Source organism: Aulonocara sp. 'chitande type north' Nkhata Bay, linkage group LG7 (assembly GCF_057382095.1).
Source record: "Aulonocara sp. 'chitande type north' Nkhata Bay isolate Kocher_YH1m ecotype deep benthic linkage group LG7, A_spYH_male_GT1.1, whole genome shotgun sequence".
Classification (NCBI taxonomy): domain Eukaryota; kingdom Metazoa; phylum Chordata; class Actinopteri; order Cichliformes; family Cichlidae; genus Aulonocara; species Aulonocara sp. 'chitande type north' Nkhata Bay.
In genome coordinates, this window is record NC_141350.1 from 31,523,006 (window position 1) to 31,539,262 (window position 16,257).

The 16,257-nt window shown below is 39.6% G+C and overlaps 1 protein-coding gene across 1 annotated transcript in view; it reads left to right on the forward strand.

Moving 5' to 3' along the window:
- The first annotated feature begins 9,543 nt into the window (after positions 1 to 9,543).
- Positions 9,544 to 16,257, forward strand: part of dcc (DCC netrin 1 receptor) — a 375,235-nt gene continuing 368,521 nt past the window's right edge. Inside the window, exon 1 of the mRNA XM_086300044.1 lies at positions 9,544 to 10,143. Coding sequence (XP_086156170.1) covers positions 10,020 to 10,143 — 124 coding nt within the window. The 5' untranslated portion in view covers positions 9,544 to 10,019. The remainder of the gene's footprint in view (positions 10,144 to 16,257) is intronic.

Here is a 16,257-nt window from a genome sequence, read left to right on the forward strand (position 1 = left end):
CACCAGAAACATGAAAAACGTGAAAAAACTTGTATGTTGTATCATAACACATCGGCTGACTAAACCTGAGGGTTTGGACCATGCTGGAAATGCAGATAACACAAGGATGAAGAACTTTTGCTGTCTGTAAAATTTCTGGACATTAGGTCCTTGAACTAAACCTTACAGGAACTTAGAGCAGCCTAAATGTAGATTTAGAGCCCTAAGAGGACTAACAGCAGGGAAGAGAGCTGTAGACTTATGATATGTTTTCATGATGATGATCCAGCAGCATGTAGCTGCATCAGAGACTAAAAATCTTGCCCCTCCAGGGGCAAGGGTACCTAGACCCGGTTCGTAGAGTACGCTTGGGGAGTGTGATCGTGTGTACAGCGTCTCTTTATGTCTGTCTCCACGTTGGTTGAGTGTGGAGTAAGTGCATATGTGAGCATGAGGGTGGGAATGGATGTTTGTGTCTGTGTGTGCCTGTATGTCTGTGTCTATATGTCAGGTTGGGTATCAGACGCCACCTCTCTGGGGACATCTCAGGCCCTCCAAGGTATGGAGGCCTATCTCCCCCTACCACCACTTCCCCTGCCAGTGGCGGACTCCCTCAGGTGTCGGTGCGTTGGTGGTTCTTTGTGTCTGGGGGTGGGCGTCCGGGTACACACCGGCTCACTCCTTGGCGGCCGCTTATCGGGGCCTGGAGCCTGGGGCTCGCTCGGGCCACTTCAGGGGTGGGGTGCCCCCGGCCTCTCGGCCTGGGGCTCGGTCACTCAGGCACGGCTGGCTGCCGGCGGAGCTCACGGGTGCGTCACTGCAACCCCCCCTGGCTTCTGCTCCGCGGCTGCTGAGTGAGCCCTCATCTGGGACTCTCCTCAGCTCTTTCCGGGACAGTGGCGCGGCTGCTCCTCTGTTAGTCTTCCTTGGTCTCTTGTGTTCTGGGGGCCTCTGGATGTCTGGAGTTTTGATCTCCTCCATACCTGCTTCATGCCCTGGAGGACGGGGCTGTGGCCCCCCCACACTCCCTAGCAGATCATTACATGAAGGAACCTTTAAAAAAAAAAAAACAAGCGCGTCCATGCTCACAGGTGTACACAAGGGTGATCACACCCACAAACTACACCCTTTTTGGCTCCTACCTCAAAGCCCACTGTGTTCTGTTGATCTTATGTGCTGCACAATAATGTTTAATATTTAGTATTTACTGTCATATTCCCATATATCATTGTGATGTTGTTTATTCTATTACTCTTGTTCTCTTCTGCTTGTTTTCTTTTTTCTTTCTCAGCAGGTGATCCAGGTGATTGATATATGCATTTTTTTTTCTTTTTCTTTTTTTTTCTGCTCATTCTGTTGGTTTTTGTCTTTTGCCCTTCTCCCCCGTCCCTCTTCTCAGCTGTTTCTCTTTCCCTCTTTCTTTCTCCCCTTCTTTCCCCCAGTCAAGTCTGTCCCGTATTCAGCAAGTGAAAATAAAATAAACAATAAAAGGTGAATCAAATGGACCATTACGGCAAGGCTGGGATGGTCAATTTGGTAAAGTAAATCCGTTGGGCATCTTTCTTTGCCTTTAGACAACAATTCTGATGGCAAAAGAGCCAAACGGGACAGGCAACAAAAGAAAAAAGAAAAAAAAGAGACTAAAAATCTAAAGCAGTACGCCATGTGTGGCTATCTCAAAGCACACACACACACACACACACACACACACACACACACACACACGCACACACACACACACCATACTGTCTTGCTCTGTCTTCACAAACCTGGTTTTTAATTTCCCGTCTGACATTAATATCCGTTCGCAGATGAACACACACACTCACACACTCTGGGGTTTCAATGTCCTCAACTGCTGTGTTGGTAGATCTGAGATGCTGATGAAACAGAGGGGGAGAAAAGGTAATCTAACCTGTGAAAGGAAAAGAAGTAGAAATGATAAAAGTACAGGAAATATTCCTTTCCATCAAAGGAAATATTCTCAAAATTTGCAGGCATCCACCTGCTACAAGACATCACTTGTTTGAAATTAAACCTATAAATAATCATAATACAAGGAAACAGGCCACAACTTGGCCAATAAATGAATGTGTGAGTCACTTGAATAAGGAAAAAAATGTAAATAAGATGATCAATTGTCACCACAGACATGTGGTTGCTATGCCAATGCTATGCCATTAAAACCGCTCTGATCTTTTTGGTGATGAGCACAGATGTCCAGTGGGGCCCTTCGTCTAGTTCCAGGGAATGCTTTGGACTGATCCGAGTTTTAGTTTTTTAACACCTCAGTGCATAAACTGTAGCCAAGGATTATTTTTACAGCCTCACTAACAGCTATTTGATTGGCATCAAGTTAACTTTTAGCTAAGCCATAAATGTCCACATTTGGATATGATGCTAGAGAGTTAACAAACTGCATCGATTTTGTGTAGGCTTTCCTGTCATTTCCTAAGCCTTTTCTCAGTTTTAGTGACAGGGCTCGGTGCTATGTCCTGCTGAGGGGGGCTGCTGTTGCAGTGTATAACTTCACCCTGAATGCTGGGACCCAGTGGCTTGCCAGCAGAACATTGGACTTTAAAAGTGGCCACCCTCTGAGAACCCTGGCTGTAGAGCAAAAGATATGTCATCTGGCTTTATCCACATCTGTCGTTGCCACATTCTGCTTGCTGCGGCAAGTCAAACCACTGAAACTAAAGTTAGTGGTTAACTATTAGCTGCTACATCAGCGGTAAGATTAAAGTGGAGACTGAAGTTATGCATAAACTTGACTCACAAAGAATATTTGCTATAGAAATTTTGAGCTAGAAAAAAAACTTCCCTATTAACAATAAATCAGTCAGTTCAGGAATTCAGACGTAATCAGCTGGTCTGAACATTTCAGGGAGAACGCAGTCAGACCACGATCGTGACCTCTTAAAGAGGAGGAGGAGTGGGCAGCAGGCTGATAAATACTTGCTATCAGCTGTATTGTGTGCTAATTGGCTTCTATTTGAGGGTTTTCAATGTGAAATAAAGAGGGCTTTGTTAGACAGCATCTCTCTCTCTCACACACACACACACATGCACACATGTAGAGGGCTGCAGTGTTTAGTCTGCTGTGAGCTCACAGTCTAATAATCAGTAATTAGGTAATTGTGTGTGTGCAGGTTGTTATCAGGCTCATAGTGAGAACAGAAGCACACACTGATCTGTGTTTGTGTTGATTTGTCACCTGAGCTGTGTGTGTGTTTGAGGTGTAGGGTGTAGATAAAAATGGTTGCCAAGTGTTCTCAGAAAGTTTTTTAAAGTTGAGGGCATTTGTCAGGCAGCGCTTGTTTAAGCGTTGCTACTGTCTCCATGCTCACACTCGAATCTTTGACTTCCTGTAAAAGAGTGGATCAGTTGTTCAGTGAGGTGTCCACATATGATCAATAAGTCCAAGGCTACAGTGAGTGTGTACTGCAACGTTACAATCACTGAAAGAGACGTGTGTGCAATGGATAAATTATCTATATGAGCCACAAATATCCGCTCCATAAATGTAAAAATAGACTAGTTTTCTATATTTTGCAATGTTTGCATGGTTATTTTACTGAGGCTGCATAAAGAAACCAGTTGTAGTAAAAAGTTAAAAAACAAAAAACGGTTTGGTTCAGCAAAACATCCCAGAAATTTGGAGAATAATGTTATAGATTTATGGGGAAAAAGCATGGAACTTTTACAATAAAACTCAGTTAAGTTTTACTTTTTACAGTCAGTCTCAGCATAGTCATCTCAAAGCCAGCTGCAAACACAGAGCAGCACTGCGACTGAAGACGGAGGACTTATTTGAATGAATATGAGGTTGTAGTTTTCTGCCTAAATCATATGATTCAAAAGACATTTTTTAAGTGTTCATTTAACATTTTGTGTCGATTTATGGTACCACAAATTCAAACAAGTGAACTTTATTTTTTAACTTTGAAAAATGATGCACTATGATTTCAGGCCAAAAGACCCCAAAACTCTTTTATTTTTCATTTGTTTTTTTCTCATGAATTTGTCTCCTTTTCCGCTGTATATTTGTTTTGGAGGGCCCGATGACCATTGGTTTAGCAGCAGGTATACCATCACCTTGATTTTCTCTATTGTTGTGCTGTTTGTGTCACTTACAAATGACGTCACAGGACTTCTGGCTGAGTTGCTTTACCGACCCCAAGCAGACTGACGTGGAAATCAGTTGTAAAGGAAAATGACAGAAGAACAACTCATTAACACATCTAATTAGCCAATCAGATGGCAGAGCTAATTGCATGTAGGTATGGTAAAGACCACCTGGTGAAGTTCAAACTGATCATAGAATGGGGAAGAAATATGATTTAAGCAAGTTTGCAGGGTTGGTGATGCTAGATGAAATCCTCTGAGAATTTCAGAAACTGCTGATCTGCTGGGATTTTCCCACAGACAAAATACCCAGTGAGAGTCAGTTCTCTCGGTGAAAATGCCTTGTTGATCCCAGAGATCAGAGGAGAATGACTGGAAAGTTTTGAGCTGATAGTAATGAAGCAAAAAGTCAAATGACCACTCATTACAACAAAAGTATGCAGAAGAGCATCTGTGAACACACAAAACAAGGACAGATATAGTTTTGTGGTGATCATCAGTTAGTTTTGCATTGTGTGCTGCAACAGACTCATTGTATTCCGATAATGTCTGTGTGGTGGAGATGTCCTCGTTTATAGTGCTGAAACAGTCCTTCATAGGAGGCCTCTGAGGCTGCTTTTTGTTGCAGGTCTCAGCACAATGGTGATGTGATAAAAGAGACTAAGGTGTGGGAGGCAGGAGGCCTTGTTTGCTCCCTTACAAGTTGTGTACATCAAGTCCGGTAAGTTATGTCATCTTTTTTTAAAGCCCACATGTTGGTGTAGTTTGGATAGTAAAAGCTTTAAATGTGTGTGATTAAAGTCTCCTGATGTGATGAGGAATCTTGTTCACTGATGCCCTGGTAGAGTTCACAGAGTTCCTCGCTCTGGAGGAATGTAAACAGCGGTAAACGTAATAGATGTAAATTTCCTCGCAGGTAGAAGGGTCGGCTTAATGATAATAAACTCCGGTAGTGGAGAAGAGTGTTTGCGCAAAACAGCAGTATTTCATCACCACGAATCTCTTATGTCACTTACTGGGGGGTCCAATATGGCTCTAATACAGTGCAACTAATAAAGTGCCCATAAACTATCTTTGATAAAACAACTATTAAAATAAAAACTAGGCATTCACTATATTAAAGTCACAAATGAAATTTGAAAGAATATTAGTTTTTAAAATTTGAACCATAATTGAAAAACTTAAAATGATTTGTTATTTTTCGCCTAGTGTGTCTCAAAGTTGGTGCTTAGTGGACAAGAAAAATGTGGCTTATTGTTTTGCTTTCTGTTATCTGTTTGCTAACAAGACTCAGGGTCTGTGCAGCCACAGCAGCAGTCACAGTTGTTATGGAGATGTCTCTGCTGTCAGCCCATTGTGACCTGCTGTAAATATGAAACCATAGTCAATTCATCCTGAATTGAGAGCTGTGGATGCCTCTTAAACCGGCAGACATGGAAACCGAGTGTTTTCTAGTGCAAGGCATCAAAGAAGTGCTCAACAATATTGTCTTATATAAGAAGATAAGTTGAAGTCTCTTAAACAGCTATAAAATTATATTTCTATTAAACAAAGAACTTCCATCACTAAGAACCTTTTTTTCTTTTTGTTCTTTGCAGGACCTTATGATCATTATTTACACCTTTAGGATGGATTTTTTTCCTCAGGGAGCTGGGATGATTTAATGATGCCTGCCCTGGTCAATGATTTTAATCATATCATCAGACTGTGAATGTGAGATCTCTCCATGCTCAGTAATAAAGCTGAAATTGGTGCCAGCTTTAAATGAAACAGCTTCCTTTGTTTTGGTCCCAGAGAAAAGGTTTCATGTTTGATCAGGGTCGTGTCAAATTTGACTTTGGTTTGAAAACATGAAAGCTACTTTTGCCTGTTGTGTGTAAGTAAAAATGCTGCATTTAACTTACTACAGGAGAGCTCAGAGAAGCAAATCTCAGCAGTTGGCAGCCATCTTGGTAATTCCTTTTACTTAGTATCTGCTAACTACATCTCAGCCACAGTGCCATAATATCTCTGTTGTTTATTGTTTTGTTTTAATGAGTGCCAATGAAATTCTGCCAAAACTATTACCACAAGGGTGTCAAACACAAGGCCCAGTGTACAGAATGGGCACAGCAAAGACTCCAGTCCGGACTTTAAAATATATTTAGAGTTTAAGTATTACAGCTTTTTTCCCTGATAAAGATCTAAGTAACAGATAAACAATTAAATAACAGTAAAGTTCCCTTTTCACTAAAGGTTAAAAAAAGAAACCAGAAAACAGGACATTTTCTGTAAATTAACAGAAACTTTCTGTTTTATAATCACAGGGCAGTCTGGACAATGACCAACCAGAACTTTTTTTGTAATTTTACACATTTATTTCTTATATTTTATGCCCACATAAATACTGACACAATTCTCTCATTTACTACAAGAGCATTTCTTTAGCATGGACAAAAAACTAAGAAACACTGTTGAAACTACATACCTTTTTTATTATGTTAGCACATGTGTATTTAAACGAACAGAAAGAGCAATTTCACCAGTCCGGCCCATTTAGGATCAATACGTGCTGCTCCTGTTTTTCATGTAATAGATATGTGGACTCCAACACCAAAGAAAAAAACCTTTAAAATGTGAAGGATTTTTGTTTTCTGTGATTACCAAGAAGCTTCATAGAAATAAATGCGTAATGTCCATGTTCTTTAACAATCGTTTACAGTATTTCCCTATTCCCTTCATAGTCAACATATTAAACATTCTTTAATAGGCAAAATAAAATATATTAACACATAGACTGTCTCTATGTGTTAGTGCTGCGGCAGACTGGTGACCTGTCAAGGGTGTACCCTGCCTCTTGCTTCTACCCTCGCAAAAGAGTGGATGGATTGATAAAATATAAGTTACAATATTGAATTTTTAAGCCATGTATGTTTTGGGTTTTTTTTCATGGTAATATACTAAAGGAATGAACACATTTTGGGAGGTTTTTCTGCTGAATATTAAACTTTTGGGAAGTCTAGAATTTAATCCATAATACTGGCAAGAGTCAAATGATGAGGAGATAAAAGATATTACACTAAATAATAATTTAGATGGCATATTTACCATGTTTAGTTCAACTTTTTTGGCAGTATTGGGCTGACATATCTAAATATCCTTAGGCTATAAAACACTTTTTTTTTTAATTCAGTGTTTTTTTTTATATGTATTAACAAACACATGAAAAAGATTATATTTCAATTTCCCACCAGAAGTTCGGATGTTTTTAATGCTGAATCTTCATGTCTACTATAGACCATATTCTATATTTTTAATAAATTCAAAATCACTTTGGTAATAGTGGAATTACCAGAAACAACAGGATTTTTTTTTATCCCCCACTTCCGTTCTATGATATCAATCCCACATAAATGGGTTGAAATACCGAAATAAATATGTTTCTTTCTATTATAATTCAAACATTTTGATAATACGGTACAACTTTAATAATAATAAAAATAAATTACACTATATATATAACAGAAATATAAAATGTAATCCAATTATAATTTCTATGTAATTTATTTTAAAGTCCAAACATATTAACTAATAAATATTCATTCCTGGGGAGAAAATAACCTTATGTTTAAAATCTTTTCTTGGCTGCATTTTACTTCCATACTTTGAATCAGTCTGGGTTATGCAGTTTGTTAATTTGTTAATTTTGTTAATTCATTTATTTCAAACATGTAAACAATATGCAGGTACATTTAGAAAATAAGAGAGAGAAAAAAAATACTATGCAAAAGTCAATACATTTCAGTATTGCTACCGTTTTGATTCATTTACATGTTGAAAGGGAGTGGGAAGAAGTACACACTTATTTAACCCTTGGAGGGTCCTAAAAAATGCACCCTTTAAGTATGGTGAAACCAGTGAACAGTAGAGAATATGAAGTGATGTTCTGTCTAATACCTGCTTTCCCTTGTTTAGTATTGCAATGCTTCGTGATACTTTGGAATGAATATATCTTACGTGAACTCTCCAGTTAAGTTTTTCATCTGTTATTATGCCCAGAAATTTATTTTCACTGACTCTTCCAATATCAACACCATTTATTTGAATCTTAGCATTTGTATTTAAACCACTATTTCCAAATAACATAAGTTTAGATTTATTCAAATTTAATGATCATTTGTTTTTATCAAGCCAGAACTTCACTTTACTTATTTCATTAGTCATATCCTCCAATAAATTCTGCAGATCATCACCAGAGCAAAAAATGTTTGTATTGTCAGCAAAGAGAACCATTTTTAATACTTTGGACACTTTACAGATGTCGTTAATGTACAAGTTGAAAAATTTAGGCCCAAAACTGACCCTTGGGGTACACCACATGCAATGTCTATACATAAGGAGCAACCACCATTTAATTTCACAAACTGCTTCCTGTCACTTAAATAACTCCGGACCCAATCTAAAACTACCCCTCAGACACCATAACGTTCCAGTTTTCTTATTAATATATCATGATCTATTGTGTCAAATGCCTTTGTCAAGTCTATGAATAACCCAGCCACATATGGCTTTTTGTCTATGGAATTTGTGATGTATTCTATTGAATCTAATAGTGCCGATGATGTTGATCTGCTTGATCTGAATCCGTACTGACTCTCAGTGAATCGTTTATGTTTATCTATACATTTTTTCAGTCGGTTGTTAAACAGTTTTTCAAGAATTTTTGAGAATTGAGGTAGTAAAGAGACAGGCCTGTAGTTTGTGAAATGGCGTTTGTTGCCAGATTTGTGTAGAGGTATAACTTTTGCTACTTTCATTTTGTCTGGAAATTGACCAGTTTGAAATGATAAATTACATTCATTCTTTCTTCTGTTCTTACTCGCCTGTACTATTTTTTATTGATCTTGTAATTCCCATCATAGATTGTAAAAATTGGAAGATGGTCACTTATGTCGTCAATCAGTCTTATTTTCAATGTCATTTGTAAAAATGTTGTCTATGAGAGTTGCACAATGTGATGTGATGCAGTTTGTTTGACATAAATACACATAATAATAATAATAATAATAATAATAATAATAATCTGCATATTATGATTTTATATTTATCGTATTGCACACCTGTGATGTGATGGAGACTCTCTTCCAGCTGTGACTGATGTTTATATTCCCTGTGTGACCAGAGAGGGCAGGAGAGTTCAGCTAATCTCTCCCCGCCGTTCTGCCTCCTCTGCCGGGTTCCAACTCCCGCTCTGTCCCGCTCCGTCCCGCTCCCTGATTCTACTCCCGCTCCGAGGTTTACCTCCAGCCTCTTTAGATCAATGGCTCCATACTCCAACAGGGTCTCTCGACCCTCTCTCTCTCCAGCTGTATAGCCCTACAGAGAAAAGAGAGAGAGAGAGGGGGTTCGACTCTTTCCCTCCCCCCTCCGCCTCCCCCCTCCTCTTCCGACCCTCTCCATCAGTTCTCCCCAGCAGACGGAGCAGACCTCCGGGAAGGCAGCGCGGATTTTAACCATCCTCTCATCTGTTTGAATGGGAAGAAGCAGCAGCGTGCAGGAGTGATGGAGACTCTTCACTTGTAGTTACTGGAACTTATTCTCGACTCTAAAAGGAGGAAACAGATCTGCATTTGTGTATTTTGGAAATTCCTTTCCCTTTTTCTTTTCTTTGGGGGATCCTAGCCCGACTGGGGATCAGGGATATTTTGGGGAGAAGAGAAGCTGTTTTACCCCCTCTCTTTCTCTCTCCTCACCATCCTCCTGACTCACCACTCTGTGGGTTTTTTCTCCTTTATTTTTTATTTTCTTAATTGACAGTTGGATTCTGTTGAAGATTTGAAAACAAAAACAAAAAACACTGAAAGAACAGCGGGATTGTGTGTGTGTGTGTGCGTTTCTGTGCTTCCACGGACTCATCGGGACTGGAGCAGGACAGCATGGAGGGGGTTTTGGTTGGATGTATCGGTGATGTTTGGGAGCTGCTGGTGCTGAGGAGGAGGAGAACAGGAAGACTGTACCTGCTGCTCTGCTGGCTGCTGGCTGCTCACACCACAGCGCACGGTGAGTGGGGGGGGGGGGGTGTACATGCCTGATTGCTGTCTCCATCCCGCAGTGTGTGTTTGTGTGTGAGTGTCCGTGCGGGCTGTATTAGTGTGTGTGCGTGTGCGTGTGTCTTTGCTCGTTGCTGCAGACCTAACGATAATTGGCACATTTGTTGCGCTTCTCTTTTGGCTTTAGAGCCTCGGTTCTGACCCGGACTCAGGTCTGATCATGCGGGTTCCTGCATGTGTGTCCTGAGGCCCTGGAAGGTTTGACAAGCTTCAGCATGTGATCAATGTTACCTAAGAGGTTTCTAGTTATTGTTATTTATTATATCTTTATTATTCCTTATGTTGCATTTTTACCTTCATTATCAGCTCCAGTAACCGAGTTACTGGTGTAGCTGTGAGACTGCTGGTCCTTCCCTCGGTTCTTGTGTGTTTCATGTGGCTGATCTGTTGGCTGACTGAGGGTTTGTTCAACCTTTCTGGATCTTTGCAGCCAGGTTAGACTGTCTCTGTGTTTTTTACCCACAGTCGCTTGTCTGCACTGGATTTGCTTTAATTCCCCTAATTTTCAGTTATTATTATTCTTATTATTAAATTGCTTTTTGTAAGTCTTTCTGTTTCATCTTCTTTTCATTGTGCTGAAGTTTAGGCTGCTGAATCATATTGGTGTGTATGTTTAACTGTATATGCTTCTCTTCACCAATTTGTCTCTGATTTTTTGAATATATACATCTATCTATCTATCTATCTATCTATCTATCTATCTATCTATCTGTCTGTCTGTCTGTCTGTCTGTCTGTCTGTATATATGTATATATATATATATATATATATAGTGAGTGTAAATAGTTTTTACTGGGCCTTAGCTAGTTTCTTTGAGTCTGATCATGTGCGAGCCTGTGGCTTTGACTGAATCTTTTTTCCCCTCCTCTCTGGTTTAGTTTCACCTGATGTGATTAAGTTTACAAGCCAGTGGCATGTTGGGCTGCTGGCTCTGATCTCCTTTTTCCAGGTTTTCCTCTCTGGCAGTCTATCTGTATATGAAACCAAGTGGGACGAGCAGATTGCAGTGAATCTTTTTAGTGGAGGATTATTTGTGTTTACCTTAATGTCCTTTTGTTCCGGGTTACACTAATGATTGATTGGATCGACTACTTTAATAATCCCAAAAACACAAATCCAAGAAGATAGACAATAAATAAATAAATAAATAACAGCTAGATTAAAAATTGTGTTTCAAGTCATCAGGATCATAATCCAAACAGTGATCTTATAGGTTACACTGTATTATTGCACAAAAAATGCGAATAGTACAAATACTGCTGTGCAGGGAGGTGCTATCTAGGTCTGGCTTTGACTGTGAAGCAGCACACTGTCATGAATATCACTTAAACACTAAGTGCCATCAGATATCCTAACATGTCCAACCCATCAGTGTAACACTTTTCTTTCTTCTGGTGTTTAGTAGCGAGGATACAACACGTAATCTAAATAAATAAATTGTATTACAACTAGATCTGTCAGACATCTTGTTGTAAGCAGCTCATTTGAGTGAATTTCTAATTGAATCTTTGTTCAATAATGAAAATTATGAAAGCAAAAGAGCAAACACTGCAAAACCAAACAGATCAGAGAGAGCTGCTGGACTCGGGCTCTCTTGCTCGCTCTCTCTCTCTCTCTCTCTCTCTCTCTCTCACTCTCTCTCTCTCTCTCAACCTCCTGCTGTCAATAAATTATGTCCAAACACTTTAATTAAGCTAATTGATGATATGAGAGTACACTTTCACACAGACACACACACACTCACAAAATGTAGCTGCTGGATCAGCTGAGCAGCTCTGACTCATAGTGTGCGTGTGTTTATTTGTGTGTTGCTGATATTTCTTCAACAGCTCAGCTATAAAATCCTCTGCTGAATATTTTACCCACACCGAGCATTTATCTGTGGAGAGGCTAAACACACACACGCACCCACACACGAAGGCCTGACTCGTGAAACCTTCCTACACGCCAATTCAGAAAATCTCCCGCACGGCTGAAGCAGGTCCTGCTCGCTTTCACAGGCGCATCTGCCTGTTTTTAGTCCAGCCAGTCGTCTCAGCAGGTGGTTTCACTGATGAGTTCCTTCACTTCACCTGAAGGAGAGTTAATCACTTGGTGGAGTCTTTGGTTGGATTGAAAACCTGCAGGCTGTTGGCAGACGATCATCTGAGGATTGGGCCAAAATCCATATTTAAAAAGGCTGCATTTTGTGCCAAAATCCACTCATTTTCAACTGAACTGCAGAAAGACTTAAGGAAAGCCACACAAATAGGACATGTTCAGTCTGACTTTATTGAACTTTGGCATGCAAAATCATTTCCCAGCCCAATGCTTAACTTCCTTACTGTAGGTGCTGAGCCAAAAGGCCCAAAGTCATGGTGCATTTGTTTACCTTCAGGACTTTAACCTAATCCACTAAAGAGAACTGGTTTCCTGAAAGTTAAAAGATAGTAGTGGGTTCTTTGAGGAGGCAGAGTTTACAGAGCAGCTATGTGCACAGGAGACAGATTGGAAAGCACAAAGAATGAAAACATTCATCAATACCTCTCTATACATCAAATCTTATGTAGGACACAGTATTTAAACTGCCTTAACAATTGCAATTAGTTGCTACTATCACTACAAGCTGCTATGCAACCCACCCCACCTTCTTTTCATGCAGTTTGTGCTGATTTCAGCATTTAAAATGGTGGCGAGGTCAAAGAAAAAACGTGTAATACCAACCATCAATTTAATTTGTGCAATGTTGACTGATGTAGTCCTTGCAGAAATGGTGGGAACCCTGCAAGGCTCAGCAGTTGTATAGCAGATATTCTCGTGGAACCAGTTTTCCAGGGAAAGTGTATAAATAACCAAGACCCAAATAAGCTTGGTCTATTTTTTTGAAGTAGGATCATATTGTTTGCAAATTTAAGGAATACAAATTAGGATATATTTATGTTTAAAAAATGCTGCAGGCTTATATATTACTTCCTGTCTCATAACGTCTGTAATGTTACTTGCTAACCACTTAGCAGTAGGGTTAATTATATTATATATATAATATATAATATATTATATATTATATTTAACTAAGAATTTCACTAAAACATCCGAACAAACAATACACTGATGTTTTTTCACTAGAAAATGTTTTTTTGTGATAAGTCTTAAATTTCCATGGCTTCCACTCAGAAAAGGAAAATGTGGCTTACAAAGACGTGGCTGAAAATGCACATTTGAGAATGTCACGCTTTTTACTGGTCGCAGTTTAATTAGATTGAAGTCTGCAAGATCACTGCATGACAGGAAGTGTCTCATGCCTTCTGTTAAACAATTTTGCCACTTTCAAAGAAAGGATGAAAGCAACATGAGCTGAAAAATGCTCAAAACTCTCTGTCGCACTTCTTCCCTCTGCTAGGATGTTTCAGTCTATCACCAAATTATGATGGATGGAGTGTTTGATGAAGTGAAAGAAAGGTGAATGTCTCATATTTGTTTTTGTTTTGGTCATCTTATTAGATTACTCCCAATGAGCTTTAACCTCGATGATTCATCATCAAAGTCGACACGAGGCCGGTGAACCTGACAGAGCGGAGAGTTCATCTGCAGCATCGCTTTCATATTTAAGGCTGTCACTGTAGGAAAGCAGCGTCTTTGTCTGCTTTTTGGTTTTTATGGGGTCACTTGTGGCCAACAGCATGATGGGTAAGCTGCTGAACAGGATCTGATTGATATACACCATCCGAGAGTTGGGGGTTCATTTTTTACATCGATCAGAGCTGATGGACAGATTGTTTATATTCCAAGAATCCAGATAGCAACATGGGCCTAACCTGGGATCATTTTGGCATACATAGCTTCTTTAGAGCACTACCAACTGCTCAATTAAACAGATGTGGCCAAAAAGTCATCAGCTCGGCGTAACATGGGTTGTCACAGCACAACTGACATCTGACCTAAATAGAGTGGACCTGTAACACAGCTCACTCAGCAGTACTGATTTGTGTCAACACTGTCAGTCAAGTCCAAATGTGGCCCAAAGGAAACTGCAGCATTAGGCCATGTTTCAAACAAACACTCACTTTAGTCTATAACCAGCTGCAATAATATGCTGATTTCTATTTCATTTTCTACACAGGATATATTATTTAGTGTCCAAAATCTCACTTTAGTCAGGCCCACACTATATATAACATGACTATTCGATATGCCCCTTATAGAACAGACAAGGTATCAGTGATAATAAGAGTACCATTAAATCAGAACCTGCATGAAAATGAGGAGCAGGGATTGGGGGGATGTTGCAAAGCAGCTTGCAGATGCAGCAGCAGCTGCACGCTAGCTTCCTGGTCTGTTTGTTTGGCTAAATGCAGCATAGACCTGAAGCTTCCAGTGTTTTTAATAGTTTTGCTGGAATTTAGTGATAAATTAAAGTACTGGATAGTTTCTGATGGGTGGTTAGTGCTGAACAAAACAATAGGGAGGTTGCTACACTTAATCCTAAAGGTTGGAGGTCAGTTTTAAAGGAAATTAAGTGGAACTCCAGCCACTTCTTCACTCACCACTTTTCACTTTGTCTTCACACCACTTTGAATTTAATCATTAGTTCTCTCTGGCTCTCCTCCACAGTGTGTCTTTTGTCTTCCTCCCCTTAACCCCTATCGGCGGCAGCACTGGCTGCCCCTCTTGCAGTCCGGTTCTGAACAAGGTATTTGCTGCTAAAGGGGAGTTTTTTCTTCCTACTGTTGCCAAAGTACTTGCTCATAAGGGGTTGTCTGATTGTTGGGTTTTCTTTGTACTATTGTAGGGTCTTTACCTTATCATATAAATCACCATGAGGTGACTGTTGTTGTAATTTGGTGCTATATAAATAAAACTGAATAGAATAGTTATCTCACATTAAAATGTCAACTACCTGTAATGTGATACGCCTGAAAGCTGTTCAAAATCAAGTGGATATGAATCAATATATTGGAGGTTTTTGTCATGATCAAGCCCTGATCAAACCAGTGGTAAAATATTTACATCTCTTTTTTATTCATCCCCTCTATAGAAAAAAAGATAATTTAGGATTGTATTCATCCTCTTGGTAGCACAGATCACTGTATTGAATCTCCAAACTAAAATCCATCAGATTATTCATTAGAATTTACTATAAACCAAAACTTTCTACTCTCTGCAGCTGCTGCTCAGGAAAAAGACCATCGGCTCAGGATCAAACCAGCAGGATTTAGCTTCTCTAGAAAAAATTCAGGGCGACCCATCAAGCAGCTGCTGAAGTACTCCAGTTAAAAACCAGTTTAAAGCCATAAAGAAACAGTGTTATCCTCCGGTTGCTGCTCAGGTCTTTACAGCAGATTATTGTTATTGTTGTTGATGCCAGGTTTCAAGCTTTCATGCGTGTGAGGTGATTTTCCTGCACCTTTAAAGAACCCGCTGCTCAAATGAAAATTCCTGTGTTTTTTTTCACCCTCCAACGCAAAACTACACACAGTTCTCCTGCTGCTTCTGTGCCGTTTCTTTTTCTTCCTTGGACCTCATCAAATGTCTTCTTCTTCATCTCCTCTTGTGCAGCGTCTCATGGGATTATCGGCATTTTATTCTTTTGGTTTAAGGCTTATGTGTGTATACACTAGCAACATGTGGGGGCGTGGTCATTTGAAGAATGCTTTAGAGTAAGTATTATTAATATTAAGACTGAGCAGATTTATCAAAGAAGCTTTGTTTTTATCCTGAGAGGATTTTACTGTTTCTGAAGTTAACACCTAATCTTCTGACATGCAGAATATCGCTGTTTTCGTTTTTACATTATCTGCTCTGTTTGTTCATGTTTGGTGTTTGTTAATATCTACAATAGTTTTTGTCTAATTTGACTAATCCATCTTATATTTGACTGGTCTGCCTGGATTCCCTTCTGTTGTCTGCCCACCGTGAAATGAGGCACACCAAGGCTTCTGAAATGATTTGTTACAATTATTAAACAACACTGTTTAGAAGCTTCCTGGTGAAAACAGAAAGTTGAGGAGATGAGTGAGCTCTGAATTCAATTCAAACTAGCCCAGACAAGTCTGTGCTATTTTTAATCAATCAGTCCCACAAAGTC